Below are 16,341 nucleotides of genomic sequence, written 5' to 3'. Positions count from 1 at the left end.
AGGACAGATGTTTTTATTTTATTTGGCTTATGATTCCTTACTAAATGTAGTATTTCATCTCGATGTACTCCGTCTTTGATATAATTTAAATCAAGTACCTCGTCATTATAATTCGCTTTCGATAGTGAAGAAAGTGACACAGAGCTTATTGAAAACGAAAAAATTTCGATTGACAAATTAGTCGGTATTCTCGACACAGCAATTATAGGACTTGAACAGCGGAACTTTGTAACTAAACAAGAAATTATGTATCTTTAATAGAATTAAAGAGAAAGTATTATCACATGAAACGAAGCAACTTAAACAACTTACATTGAAAGAAATGTTTAATAAAGTAAACAAATAAATATTAAGCTTTTTCTTTTTGTAAATTTTGATACCCTTTAGATCATAATTGTTCTTTATTTCATAAATTACGGTTTCATATTTTTAATTTTGTAATTTCTGCATCCATCTTACCATATTTAAACTGATGATCTATAATCCGGAATCGCCGAAGTCCCGACGAGTCCGGATTAACGACTTTTGATTGTATTAGACTGTAAAAGTATAATCATCCAAAAAGAGTATGAATACACTGATTTGACTTTTAATGAATTAAATATTGTTATATTTTGGATAATTATTTTTAATATGAAAAATCTTTCAAGAAAAACAAAGTATCTTTAACAAATTTATCTGTGGTCTAAAATAATCTGATAGCATATAATTCAATTTGTGTTTCAGTCAAACTGTAGAATCGTATGCCACTGCAGGTATATATGAATTAAGCTATATTGTTATCCCATTAGTTTAGTGCACAAATGATTTGTTTATTCAGTAACACATGATGAATCCAATATGTATTGTCATTACTTTTAAACTCCGTAAATTAAATGGTGCTCATAAACTTCCCAGATATAGCCATCTTCTAATGATGTGGTATTGTGCTCCTGTTGTATGAAGAAAATATTTTAAAGTACCTTTCTGTACTTAAGTCATTCTTTCCAAAACGTATGTCATCAATTTTAAAAATTCACCAAACTGTTTAGTAAAGATACCTTAATCTGATTTTTTTAAGGTTTTGTAAATAATGTTGTTAAAACAACTATGCTTTTTAATTAAAATATTTGTAGAAAATGTTGGAACTCATTAAAATCATTGAAAATCTTATTTTGGTATAAAACTTCTGATGGGGGTCTATAATTAAAAAATTTTCAAAACATTGCATTTTGAATTTCAAAGAAAATGTTGAGTTGATTAAAAGAAGAAAGGGCTGAATTAATTATTAATAGATGTTCATTTTATACAGTACAAAGTCCAAAATACGGATGTCCATTATCCAGAATGATCTAAAATCCAGACCTCAAAACAACCAACAATGTTTTTCTCCTAGGTTTTATGCATGCACATTTGATTCTCCCCTCCACACATAATAAAACATCTGGAGAGTATTGATTCTTAATGTTTATTTGACACTAAATAAAATACCTTGTTATTGAAGAAAAAAATGTTTTAGCATAAATTTGTACGATCAGTTGTAGAGTCATTAGGTTAATTGGAAGCAGAAAAGATGAAAAATAGCAAATGCCTTCGACGTGAATCAAACCACGGACTTTTAGAATACCGTGCCAGTGTGCTACCGTTACACCACAAAGGCATGCTAGGGAAGTGGGAAAAATACCTTATATACTCCCCTTTTTAAAGGACGACTAGGGTTTTAGGGGACCTAGTCACCAAATCCTGGGTGCGGAGAATTAACATCCACAACCCTTTTAGTTTGGGTGCCACTTGTAGAGTCATTAGGTTAATTGGAAGCAGAAAAGATGAAAAATAGCAAACGCCTTCTCCGGGAATCGAACCACGGACCTCTGGAATACCGGCCCAGTGTGCTACTGTTACATCACGAAGGCATGCTAGGGAAGTGGGAGAAATGCCTTATACAGTAATTTAGTTTGTTGCTGGCTGCGTATCTGCTTTTTGGCGCACATCTCAAACAGAAACATTCCACATAGATACATCATTGATCTGACGCCAACCTGGCGAATAATTATTTATTATACTTTTCTTTCATCATCGCATGTTTATCAAAACATGACAACTTGAGTAATGACTCATGTAGAGGTGCCTAAGCAATTTTTTAATGTTAGTAATTGAATAATAAAAGAGTATGGTAACCTTTTATGTTGACGTTATGCTTGGCGATGATTACAGATTTAGGTAAATGTGTTAGAAATGTTGACGAGAAAAAATTTACCAAAAATTTCTTTCCATATGCTAAAAGTAGATTTTGTTGATGATACTCATAGACTCAAAAATTACATTTAGGACTATTTGAATTAAGAATAACTGATTTTTTATTCACATAAACCCAGAACCAGCACCAGGGTTGGTATGGCCGCACAAAGTCTCAGAATTTAGGGCCCTCAGAGACTGCATCAGGCGGTAAGATATCTAGCGCCGGCCTTCAATAAGGCTTAAGTATATGTAGGAATTTATATATTCAAAACTCTAATAAGCCTTAAGCATGTGCAAGAAATAGAAATAAGTATAATTAATAACTAAACTAATATAATTCAGGCTTAATTGTTTCAGTGCACGTTAGAGGACAACTTGTCGTTAGTCACCAAGCTCATGATGCATAGCCAAATATGTATAGTGAAGGATAGCTAAATTTGATGATGATAGCCACGAATTTTAAAGTTTTTGGATATTGCAAAACAAATGTGAAATTTTCCAATTAATGGATTTTGTAAAGAAATGTGGAGAAGCAGTAATAAATGAAGATGATATAAAAGAAGTTTTTCATTGTCATGACAATGCTTCTCAATCATCAGTCAGTTAATGAATGGCGAAATCTGTAGTATGGTTCTAGATCAGTTACAGTATCAGTGAAACATTTACAGGACTTCAACAATGTAACTGAACAAGAGGTTATGTCTCTCTACAGAATTAAAGAGAAAGTATGAGCACAAAAACAGAGCAACTTAGATCGTAAATACTTCATTATTTCATAAATCACGATTTCGTATTTTTAATTTTATAATTTCGACATGCCATCTTACTAGATTTAAACTAATGATCTAATATCCAGAAAAATCCCAAAAACGGAATTGCTGAAGTCCCGACGAGTCCGGATTTTGCCTTTATATTGTATTTGTACTTTTATTTGTACTGTATTTGTATTTTATTTGTTATTTTTGTACTGTATTTGCAATTTTTTGGCTGAATAATGTATGAAAATTTCTGGTTTCAGTGTTGACAAAGATAGGAGTGGTTTTATAACAGCAACTGAGCTTCAGTCTGCACTTTCTAATGGTATGTATGATAATTTTAAACTTGTTTGTATGGAAAAATTTTCTTGCTTACAAATATAAATTTTAAATGTAATTTCACAAACCTGAATACAAGAAATTTGCACTTTTTATCTTGTTCCTCAGGAATCTGGGAAAGGAGCAAACTAAATTTACAGCCAAATACCATTCTGTCTTCATATTATGTTTAATTTCAGGAAAGATTTTAATTTGTTGAATGATCAAGTAACTAATACGGATACTGAATTTGATCTTGTAAACATAAATTTGATAGACTGATCAAAGTTGTTATTTGGGAATTATGTGTTAATTATTTCACTGGTGAAATACATTTGCCTTGACTATATACAGTTTAACAGTTTTCAAAATTGTTCAGCTGTGACATTACAAAACCTAATCAATTTTGATCCCAACTGATGCTGTCTATTAATTTTGATGAAGTTTTAACTATTGCAATTTATAGTTAAAATTGAAAAAAAAATTAGAATTAAATGTTTAGTTGTGCTGTGTTTTCAGTATCAAAATCGGACCATTCTTTGTATAAATGTTGACTTTGTATAAATGACACATTGCATGAAGTGTGTGTGTGTGGAGGAGGGGGTCCTTGTTTGATGTTAATTGTGAATATAGGCACTTAGACACTTCCGCGCATTACAATTGCTTTGGTACACATGTGACCTCATTCTATGGGCACTTATTTTTTAAAACAATGAAACCTAAAATCTCTTTAATATGTTGTTGCTTCCCAAACCAGTTCAACCATATTCCTGCCGATAAAGCTCTGGACATATGTCATAAATTCACATTACGTTTTCCCGGACAATTTGACTCTTATGACATAATGCATTATCCTGTTCGTAAACACCATCCCCCGCTGGAAATACTGTTGTCATGAATGGGTGAACTAGTCTTCAGCAAAGTTCATGTAGTGCACAGACATCAGGGATTATTCTATGGGGATTATGGATCCTAATGTACTCCATGAAAACATTGTCTACACCATAATATCCCCGCCACCGACTTGTCTGTGTCCAACTGTGCATCCAGGAGCCAGGGTTTCGTGTTAAATTGACGTATTAGAACATGCCCGTCGATGTGATGGACAAGAAAATGTGATTCATTGACCATGCAACTGTCTTCTAATGTCCAATTCTGATGTTTCTTTGCCCATTGCAGTTAGAAATGACGTGCCATCAGTACAGTTGCATGCTTTGGCCTCCAGCTGTGTAGGCCCATACGCAGCGATGATTGCTGAAGAGTGTGTAGAGAAACACTGTTTGAGTCACCACTGTGGTTGTTAGTGTTGATTCCGGCTGTTGTAACTCTTCGGTTTCGGCGAACAATGCGTAACAATCTCTGCTGTCCTCTAGAATCATTGTGCCATCGACAACACACTGCTGGCCAACGACTTGTAATTTCACCATCCATACACACTTTCGATATGTGCTCACAACAACTGCACATGAACATCCCACTAAACGTGGCGTTTCTGATGTTGATGTTCTCAGTCGCTGAATCATAATGATTTGACATTCATCAAAATCTGATAAATCAGCTGCTTTTCAATTATGTCGCTAGTTGCCCTATGTTTGGAAGAGAATGCATAGCCACTTTATTATTCCAACATCAGCGGCGCATGTGCAGTGGTTTTGTTTCTGGGCGAGCCCATTGTTATAGATGGAGGGTGATGATAACGTAATGGCTCTTTGGTGTATATGTACTCCATTTTTGACATATAAATAATTTCTTGCATGTTATTCATCTAAATATGCAATTATTTTTTCCAAAATCTGTGATTTAAAAAAATCGACAATTTTTGGACTGTTTCATGAAATTCATTGCTGGTTTAGCAAGCTTACATTCATTAAATAATATTCAAGAATGGGATAAGAATGTAACACTATGGAATTTTAAACAAAAATTGTCTTAAGAAATTCCAAATTTTTAGCAGACATGTTAGTGCAGAATTTGTCCTCATATTGCAGTTTATTTATCTTTTATGACTTTATAAAAACTGTAGTAACTTTTAAATACAGCCTGTAGATATATTTGTATGAATGTGTAACATAGTCAAACTAATCGAATCATTTTACATATGTGGAAAAAATGTAGGCTATTAACTATTTTATTCGTGGGGAAAAATATAAGTATAAATATATTATTATATAATTATAACAGGTGAAGTTTTTTTGTGCTGTGAAAATAATTTCATGCTATATGAGCATTTTTTTTTAATAGTTAAATTCTTAAAATGTAGGAACCTGGCGGCCTTTCAATCCTGAAACTGTGAGACTCATGATTGGTAAGACATTCTTATATCTTGTTAGATATATACTTTGTGTTTTTGTGTTTAATTTTATTTATATTTAAATTAAATTATATATATATATATATATATATATATATATACAGTCAAAAGTCGTTAACCCGGACTTGTCGGGACTTTGGCGGTTCTGGATTATCGATTTTTCCGGATTATAGATCATCAGTTTAAATCTGGTAAGATGGCATGCAGAAATTATAAAATTAAAAATATGAAACCGTAATTTATGAAATAAAGAACAATTATGATCTAAAGAGTATGAAAATTTACCCCCCCAAAAAAAAAGCTTAATATTTATTTGTTTACTTTATTAAACATTTCTTTCAATGTAAGTTGTTTAAGTTGCTTCGTTTTATGTGATTATGCCTTTATCCATTTTTTTTGCAGCAATTCCACTTTTTATTTGATGGACATCAAAACATACTTTCGCTTTGTAGATCCTTTGGGAGCTCCAGCGTCGGAAATTCTTTTTTGACATAATCGATAGTTCAAGCTTACTTTTATAAAATTGCTCTAACAGTCTGCAAAAAATGATAAGCAGGATCCAATTCGAAGATTAAGGAACAATGCAATCTGCAACATTAACTGAAATAGATAATTAGATAATTTTAGCTTATATCTTCCGTTATACATTAAACGCGCATGCGTAAGTGTATTATGCGCAGCCGTAAAGGTCTTACGCAGGCGTGCGCAGAAAGTTTGTAGCTTTGATGTCCGGATTATAGATCATTCCAGATTATGTGTGTCCAAATTAACGACTTTTGACTGTATTTGTATAGAATATACATTTTTTATTATTTTGTTTAATTATGTAATACATTTGTTGTAATTTTCGATTTAATTACTAGAATGCATACTCATTTATTGAAATAATTTTTGTAAAAAAATATTTTTTAGCATATTAGAATTATTGATACTTGTTTATCCAGAGCGACAATACATTTCCAAAAGTATCATCTGTGACACCTGTGTCGTGATCAACAACTTGAAACTCTTCATCAATCTACTAATGAATAACAACATCAACTAAAATGTGAGATAGTTGAGTAACGGTGCATCTACACATAGATCACATATGGCTTGTATTTCAATTCTATTATTAATAACATTAGGTATTAATGTATCCTAATTTGTATGAGTTCCAGAATTATTATTATTTTATTTATGGGCATAGATCTTTCAGTTGTTGAGTTGCAGTTGGTTTGCATTTGAATCTGAAAAGTTAAAACTGGTGGCATCACATAGTGTGTTATTAGTAGAACTGGTTGTGCCAGTGGAAGGCAGAAGCAAGTTGTTTTTGTGGCTGTTGGATTCTTGAAATTAGTGTGATATAGTTTGTGGCTGTTGGTGAACCTCATTGAGGTTCACATAAAAGAGGCATGGCCTTCATATCCACATTGCCTACAAGTAAAATTGTCATCAGTTGTGAGATATTTACATTGTTGCTCATCATGTGTATTAGATCTTATTTGAAATATCCATGACCGCCACATAGTGTGTTAGGAGAACTGGTTGAGCTGCTAGAAGCAGTGGCTGTTGGATTCTTGAAATTGTTGTGATATATTTTTTGGTTGAGCTATTGGTGAACCTCATTGTGGAGACAGTAAACTGCACATAAAAAAAACATAGCCTTCACATCCACACTGATTACCAGTAACATCTTTCAATGTCATCATTTGCCAGATTATGTTGCTTCTCATCACACGTATTAAAATATCTTATTTGAGATTTCAGCGACTGATGTTGCTTGTTCTCTTGTTTTGCAGTTTGAACTGTGTTAAATGCTGTTGCCCTGTCTATTAATTCCTCAACAGTGTTAGAATTATGGGTAGCTGAGGCAATTTGTCATTTTTCTGTAATGTCACCAATTGTTATTGAAAGGTTGTGGAATAGTGAAGGAGAGTTTGCCCCATCAGGACATCTTTTGTGTAAACATAATCAACTTATGTTTTGCTGTGCTTCAATTTTTGTTCACTTTGGTGTTCTAAAAATTCTAGCATTTTGATGAGCCTTTTAAATTTTGAGGTGAAAGCAATTTTCCATGCAATCCAATCAATGTAATTTTTCTTTGTTACAATTTTTTTGTGAATTGAATGAGGTTAGAAATAGCATCAGTTAATTTTAGTTTGTCTGACCAGTGAGCCAATGTTGAAATTCTTCAACATTCTTGAGCCATTCAAAGGCATTGTCAATGGCATTTCCTTAAAAAAATTTAACTGAATTTGCAGTATTATTTTTGAATGTAATTAAGAGAATATTTAGTGTTTGTTTGTCTATCTAATAACAGTTTTTGTATTTCCATCAGTGTACTGAGCATTACAGTAATATTTGAATCTATTTGAGAAGGAACGCGTGCGGGGGGGGGGGGAGGGGGTTAATGAATGTGGATGAAAAGTTCTACTTATTTTATTAGTAATTAAATTTGGTTCAACAATTCTATTTTATCAGAAGTGTTTGAGATTATTCTCACCATTATTTGGCGATTGCATATGAAGAGTAATTAACTCATTTAAAGTTGAATCTTCTGTTCTTTTTTAGTGTTATCCTCGTTATTGAGTGAGTGGTCTTAAATGTCTTAGCTCTTTAGTGTATAATGGAAGGTATTGTCTTGAAATACACTGCCCTCCAAACATTAAGGAACAGCACTTTTTTTAAAGTTCACCATTACAAAAATGCCAGTAACATTTAAATTCACAGTTCATATGCATGACAGTAACGAAATTTAAAAAAAGATATGCAAAAACAATAGCTACCACTTTTATTTTATAGAAATGAATACTTATGTAGGAGTTGGAGAAAAATGCAAAAAATGTAATTATTGTTCACAAGTTTTGATCTTCAGTTGTTATTACAGTTTTGTGGACAATATCCATGAGAGTCTATCAGTGTCGAGGAGAAATTGTTTGCTGATTCGTTGAGGTGGCAGGCGATCGGAAGGATGAAAATGGGGATGTCATAAGCTGCTGCTGCTAGATGTCTCAATGTCTCTCGTGGTGGGGTCCACTGACTATGGAATCAGTTTGCATCTGAGAATTCTGTGTCTAGAAGATACGTTCTAGGTAGACCTAGAGTTCCACCTGCGTGAGACCATTATTTAGCTCTTCCGGCCCAAAGGAGGAGTAGCATTACTGTGCCTCAGCTCATGGCAGATCATTTATTGCCAAACAGGAACAAGAATCTCAGCTACTGCAGCTACTACACTTGCGCAATACAGGTCTGTATGCAAGAGGACCAGTTGTTTGTGTCCCTTTGACCCAAGGATGCAGAGGTGCCGTTTATGTTGGGCAAGATAACACCTCTCCTGGACCAGTCAGCAATGGGCATCTGTTCTCACTGACGAGTTCAAGTTCATATTGGAGAGTGATTCAGGTCATCAGCTGATCTGGAGGAAACAGCACACCAGATACAACCAGTCTCACATTATGGAAAGACACAGTTACAGAGGTGGTGAAATAATGCTTTGGGCTGGGATCTCTCTCGGTGGTCACACTGCTTGTGTTCCATGGAGAAACTTTGACCAGTGTGAGATAGCGAGACGAGATCCTTGATCATCTGCCCACATGCTGCTGCTATTGGTCCTGGATTTCTTTTAATGGAGAGAATGCGCGACCACTCTGAGCTCGTGTTGCTGAAGAATATTTTAAGGGTCACAGCATGAAACGGATGGAATGGCCAGCTCAATTTCCAGACCTTAATCCAATAGAGCATTTTTGGGACTACGTTTGGAGACAATTTTCTGCTTTTAAGTTCTCTAAGGTTGTTGGATGTTGATTGAACAAGGATTGCTCCGTGTCTGGTCATTGATTCCCATTTCTCAAACCGACAACTTAATTGAGAGCATGGAACATCGCTGCCGCCAATGTATTGCAGTTTGGGGTGGACACATTCATTATTAAAACTCATTTTTGTAATGTTACCACTCCATTTTTCCTAAAAAAAAATGATATACTACTGTTTCTCGAAGACTGGATTTCTCTGCCAAGAGTGCAAATTGTTGTAATTCATGTTTGTGTTGAACTTTAAAAACATTCTCTCTAGCATTCATTAAAGAACTGTTTAGTGAACATGTCCTGTAAATTTCTTGGTTCTACGTTGCTTCATTGTGAAATTAGACGAAAAAAACATGCTACAGTCGAATCCGCTTAATCAGACCAGCCACTGTTTTGGACCAAATTCTATAGAACCGAAACAAATCCTATGTACATAAGCCTAATATTATTCACTTATTTGGACTAAAATTCTGTTTAATCGGACCAAAAAATGTGAGAGGGAATAACAAACAAGCCACAAGTCGGCCGCTCACAGCGGATGTACATATGGTCCACAACATATGGGAGGATCTGTAGCTGCGGCTCCCCAGGAAAATGCTTTATTAAAGGCCAGGGATTCCTTAAAGTGCATGACAAAAGGAAAACTGGTGGGAGGTGAACACGCGCACCATTTTCTTTTATCTTTCTTTGACCTGCACCTCCGAGTTTCGAGGAAATGAACAATAGCGTGTCCGGCTCCACCTGAAAGGAATTCCCGCCTGTAAATCATGATCAAAGTTTACACGAGAAAGCTATCATTTCATCACCTTTTTGGGATGATCTGAGTGCCAAAGCTTTGAATGGCGAGCATTTTATTTCCCTCTTGACCTCAACATATTGAACCCAAATCACCAAGATTTATTCAGACCACTTTAGTCAGTGAACTGTGTGCATCTCTTGTCTTCCCTGCCAAAATGCCATGATGGCACTTGATGTTAGCTGAAAAAATTGGTTTTCTGGATAAGGTCAAGCAACAACCATGAAACACTAGTCAGCGTTGGTTGGTGGAAATAACCGGATTGGCGAAGACTACAATTTCGTGCATGATAAAACAAGAGAATGAGCTGCGAGAAGAATGGGTACAATGTGAAGGACGAGGAGGAACTTCCAAAAAAAAGAAGCGTGAAGGCAAGGACCCAGATGTCGATGAGGCCCTTAATGAATGGTTTGCCATTGTTACTGGAACGATCTGTGTGAGTAAGCAGCCCAATGTTGAAGTGCAAAGCAGAAGAACTCGCTAAAAAGCTAGGCCACAATGACTTTAAAGCTACGAATGGTTGGTTGTCTCGATGGCAATCTAGACATGACATAAAATTCAAGAAAGCATATGGCGGAAAAGAAAGTATTGATAGTGCAGATGCTGAAAAATGGAAATCAACAAAACTGCCCAATTTTCTTGAAAATTTTTCAGCAGATGGCATCTACAATGCTGATGAAGCTGTTGGTTATAGGAAAAAACACTAAGCCTTACTGTTTTAAAGGATTTAGGATGGACAGTTTACCAGTTGTGTAGCGTGTGAACAGAAATGCGTGGATGACCTCAGAACATTTTAAAGAATGGCTGAAGGATTGGGACAGAGAGCTGCAACGCCAGTCGAGAAAAGTGCTGGTTCTTCTTGACAATTGTGCAGCACATCTTCATTTAGATGCTTGATGAATGTCCAACTGGAATTTCTACCTCTCATGACCACAGCTTTGGTCCAGTCAATGGACATAGGCATCATAAAAAATTTGAAGACCCTTTATCGTGCATGGTTGATTAATTACATCCTTGAAGCAATTGAAGAAAGTTTGTTGACCTCATCGTCAAAAGCCAGCAAAGTCAGTGTAAAGGTCAACATCTTACGAGCGGTTCCATTTGTGGCCGACAGCTGGCGAAAAGTGATCAGTGAGACAATTCAGAACTGTTTTTCTCACTTTGTTTTGGAGATGGATGTGGACATGCTCATTGAAAGTGAAAATGATGATTTACATGTGGAACTTCAACAGGTACAAAATTATGAAGAATTTCTATCCATTGACAGCGAGCTTCAATGCTATGATGAAAATGAAGATTACAACACTGCAATTGTTGCTCGAGTTGCAGCAAAATACACAACAGCATTGGAAGGGATGATGATGATGCTGCTAATAAGTTGGTGAAGTGATAACACAGCATGCGAAGAAATGCATTGAAACTTTGCGTCGGTATTTCATGCAGGAGGGAAATGAAGGCAGTCCCATTGCTGCGTTAGATGTTTGTGGCGATTTCATTCACGTGCAATCCATCAAGAGAACGTGTCAGATCACATTGGATAAGTTCTTCAATTGTTGACTGGAACTTAGTAAGAAATTGTTTTTATTGTGCTTCGCATGTTGAGTATCGTGGAGATTGTTTCTTAGAATTTGTTTCTAAATTAATTTTCTCAATGAAAAAAAGTTCGACTGTATTTCTTGTTTGTACATGTATGTTTGCCATACGTGTGTACCGCACCATAAAGTTCATAATTACTTTTTAGTATATGATTTAAGTGTACATTTACTGTTTGTTACATATAGCATGTCCCGTCTTATAACATAGGACATGTTCGTGTAATCGGAACAGCCGGTTATTAGGACCAAAACGATCGCTTTCCAATGTGGTCTGATTAAACGGAATAGACTGTATTCCTTAACATTTGGAGGGCAGTGTAATATTAGAATGAAGAGACAAAGTTGTCTAGCATTCATTTATTAAAATGTAAACATTAAACTCAACTAACTGCATTTATTTCTAACTGACAATAACCGAACCTCCCACTACAGTCGCCAGATTTGTCAGATTGCTCTTGCTGACACCTTTATCCTCTCTCATAAAAATAGTTCAATGTTCTCAGACAGTTGAAGTGATCCAGAAGCATGTAATGTGCTGACTTTGAGAAATACTAACATGAACATTCCACCATTTCTTCCAGGAATGTCAAGAATGCTGTGGCAAATGTGTTAGATGGGATGTTGCTTTGACTAAATATTAAATTTCCATTTAGAATGGAATATTAAATACTGTATTAGAACATTTACATTTGGAATAGAATAGAATTACCGTGCAAGCATTTTCTTTATTTTTTTTAACGTGGGAGTGTTAATCTAGCTCTTTTTTTCCCTACTAGGGCTACCGTCGCGGCGCGCAATGAACTGGAAGTTGATCTGTCAGCACTATTCTTATCTTCAGGGCAGATGTTTTTATTTTATTCAGCTTATAATTCCTTACTTAATGTAGTATTTCATCTCGATGTACTCCGTCTTTGATATGATTTAAATCAAATTCCTCCTCATTATAAATATCACGAATACACATCAAATAGTTTTCTGGTTGCAATTTTCTAATTTTGACTATGCGAAATATATGCTTTGCGCATGCGTGCGTTGAAAGAAATGTTTAATAAAGTAAACAAATAAATATTAAGCTTTTTTTTTTTGTAAATTTTGATACCCTTTAGGTCATAATTGCTCTTTATTTCATAAATTACGGTTTCATATTTTTAATTTTATAATTTCTGCATGCTATCTTACCAGATTTAAATTGATGATCTATAATCCGGAATTGCCGAAGTCCCGACGAGTCCGGATTAAAGACTTTTGACTGTAGTATTTATTTCTTTTTACAATAGAGTAGAGAGGTTCAGTACATTGATATTTTACTGTACATTTTGAAGATATTTTTATCTGTGTAAAAAATACTCGTTATTCTATCGTCTTCAAATAATTAATCTAGTGGTTCGCAGAAAACGTATAAGCTGGAATTTCCTATCGGTAAATAATTTTATAGATAATTAAGCTACACGTTGAATTTGATATATTTCTGGAGGGAAAAAATAGAATTTTCTGAAACTTTAATATTTCTATCCTTTGCATTGTACAAGGTTTTCATTTTAATATGATGCCAATCTTTGATAAACATTTTCATGATGTTATTAATGTACATAAATAAAAAAATTGTGCACATACGTTTGTGTACGGAAGTAGATATATATAGGGGAGGTAAACCATATATAAAGAATTATCTTTTTTGCACATGGCAATAATAAATGTGATGATAGTGTTGTTAGATCTTTTTAAGGGTGGATAGAGGGATATGAATGATGTTATTCATGTGTCAGTAACAAAAGTGATACTTGTGGTAAGGGTAGGAAGGAAATTTTTGTATTCCAAAAGACAGTTTTAAATTATAAACTAATTCTTATATATAAAGGCTTTTGATAACTTTGGTTATAAAATTATATATGCAAGTACTTTCACATACTTAATTTATGCTTAAAGACTGCATTTTTATAAATGGCAGCAACAGTAATTTTTTGGCAGTAATTGACATTTTTAATTGTGGCAAAATTGAGTTGTGGTAAGAAAGCTATGCTTAGATATGCTGAAATTTGCTTGATATTGATACAGTATGGTTAAAAAGACTTGCGTTGACTGACTGAAGACTGCAGTAGTGAATAATCAATTCTGAACTGCATCACTTGCATATCTAGTATATCACTGCCATCAGAGCAGGATTCTCTATTATTAAGTATGTAAAGTGCTTAATTTTCTAATTAATTGAAAACCTCTTTTACATACAGCTAGATGAATTGCATTAAATTAAAAAAAGAGAAAACATTGCTGTAGAATTTTAATGTGCTCAATCTCCTCATATTATCAGATGATCGTTTGAGTAATGTCATTAATCGGACATTAAAACTGGTATAAAGTGGTCCACCGAAATCTATACCTACTACAGAAAAAGGAGGTGATTCTTCTGTTTTATTTACTGGTAAAGGATCAGTAACTTGCACACCAGGATAAGAATTAAATCGTTTACACAGAATACATTTTCTTAAGATATTTTTAACAGTTTGTCTTCCTTTAATTATCCAGTATCTTTCGCGTATTTCTATCAAAGTTTCAGAAATTCCACCGTGAAACACTTTGCTGTGTGCATCCCACACTAATAAATTCACAAAGTGATGTTTTGAGGGCATAATAATTGGGTGTCTTTGAAGGTAAGAAAGTCTTGACTTCTGAAGTCTTCCACCAACATGCATTATCCCGTCATTATTAAGAAAGGGATTCAGTTCTAGAATAGAGGAAGTCTTAGAAATTGTTTTACCCTGTCTCAAAGAGGACAGCTCTTCCGCAAAAGCTTCACTTTGAACAGTTTTTGTCCAGATAATTTCAGCCTTGTTAAGTTCTTCAGTGCTTAGTTCACCACATCGTTTAGTTTTAAATTTAAGGTTGTGTACAAATCGTAGTATCCAACTTGTAACACGGTATAATTTTCTTAAACTACTACATTTATTCAAATCCATTAAATGTGTCAAATTCGATTGCACTTCGCACACAAAAGACGATACTTCTTCCAGTTTACTTCTTTTTTCGCAATATACTTCTGGAGAAATCTCTAGACAAATTTCATAATTAGAGCCTTTTGGCCAAAGTCTTTTCTTCAACCGAAGCCATTCTGGACCTTGCATCCAAATCGAACTGGACATAAACTTTTCCACTGTAGCTCCTCGAGATACGAAATCTGCTGGATTATCCTGCCCACTACAGTGATTCCAATCAGCAGGATCAGTTCTAGACTGGATTTCGGATACACGGTTCGATACAGAAGGTTTCCATTTTGAAGCTTTCCCTTTAATCCAATGAAGAGCAATTAAGGAATCTGTCCACATATATACCCTAGACACAGGAAATTAAAAATTTATTTTCAAATATTGGAAAAGTCTAGAAGAAATAACAGCTCCCATAAGTTCAAGCCTCGGTAATGTCAACTTTTTAAGCGGTGTGATTCTAGATTTCGCAGTGATAAAACTTGTGTAAATACAATCATCACTTGACACGTAACGGAAGTACGCAACTGCTCTGAAAGCTTTAGGAGAAGCGTCAGAAAATATGTGTAGTTCTAATTCTTTCACCAACTTCCATGGTATGGAGAAATATTTTCTTTCGATTGTCAAATCTTTCAACAGAGAAATCTGAGAGCACCAATTATCCCAATTTTTCTTCAAGTCAGTTGATAGCTCATCATCCCATCCTAAACCAAGTTCCCATATTTCTTGCATTAATAATTTTATGAGAACAATAAAAGGTGATGCAATTCCCATAGGATCAAATAACTTCGAAGCTGTCTGAAGTACACTACGTTTTGAATTCTTCCTATCACAGGTCATATCCAGTAGAGATTTTACATCTAACTTAAAATTATCTTCTTCGGTGTTCCATATTATGCCTAAAACCTTCAAAGGACGTTCTTTAGTTTCTGTCACTTCAGACAAACCTTGTTCACTCCATAAATTTCTCAACTCATCTGAATTAGCATTAAATTTTCTTAAATTCATGTTCGCATCATTAAGAATTTTTACAGCACTCTGTGAAAGTTCTAAAGTTTTCTCTATTGTATTTGCTCTGTAAAAAAGATCATCTACATAAAGTGCCGAGTCAAGCATTTCACAAGTTTCGCTTTGTTGAAGTTTATATTTTCTAATGTGGTATTTAATAGTCGCAGCAAGGATAAATGGGCTTGATGTCACTCCAAAGGGAACACGAGTCATGCGTAAAATTTTGTAAGCTTTTGAATCGCTTTCATTTGGAAACCAGAAAAAACGTAAATAGTCTCTATCCTCTTCCGCTATTCCTATGGTCAAAAATGCTCCCTGAATGTCACAGCTGAATGCATATTCATATTCGCGAAATCGCAAGATTACATCCAAAATTCTGGGATTAAACGGTGGCCCAGGATTCAAGCATTGATTAAGAGATTTGCACCCATTACCTTTTGACGATGCATCGAAAACCAATCTGACTTTCGTAGTGTCCCTATCCGATCTTACTACAGCTGAATGAGGCATATAATAAGAATTCTCTTCTAAGCCAAAAGGACATTCTTCAACGATATTCAGTTTTAATTGCTCCTTAA

At 34.6% G+C, this 16,341-nt stretch overlaps 1 protein-coding gene across 8 annotated transcripts in view; it reads left to right on the top strand.

Moving 5' to 3' along the window:
* The window catches only part of LOC118194175 (programmed cell death protein 6-like), an 89,180-nt gene that overhangs the window by 35,597 nt on the left and 37,242 nt on the right, over window positions 1-16,341 (top strand). For all 8 annotated transcript variants that reach the window (XM_085808364.1, XM_085808362.1, XM_035365376.2 and 5 more), the window contains exons 3-4: window positions 3,236-3,297; window positions 5,551-5,595. In XM_085808364.1, the coding sequence (XP_085664490.1) occupies window positions 3,236-3,297; window positions 5,551-5,595 (107 nt within the window). The remainder of the gene's footprint in view (window positions 1-3,235; window positions 3,298-5,550; window positions 5,596-16,341) is intronic.

Source organism: Stegodyphus dumicola, chromosome X1, assembly GCF_044657685.1.
Source record: "Stegodyphus dumicola isolate Sdum_Otavi_A_Nest chromosome X1, ASM4465768v1".
NCBI classification, from domain to species: Eukaryota; Metazoa; Arthropoda; class Arachnida; order Araneae; family Eresidae; genus Stegodyphus; species Stegodyphus dumicola.
The sequence above is the reverse complement of the archived record's forward strand: the minus strand, read 5'-3'. Positions and strand labels throughout refer to the sequence as shown.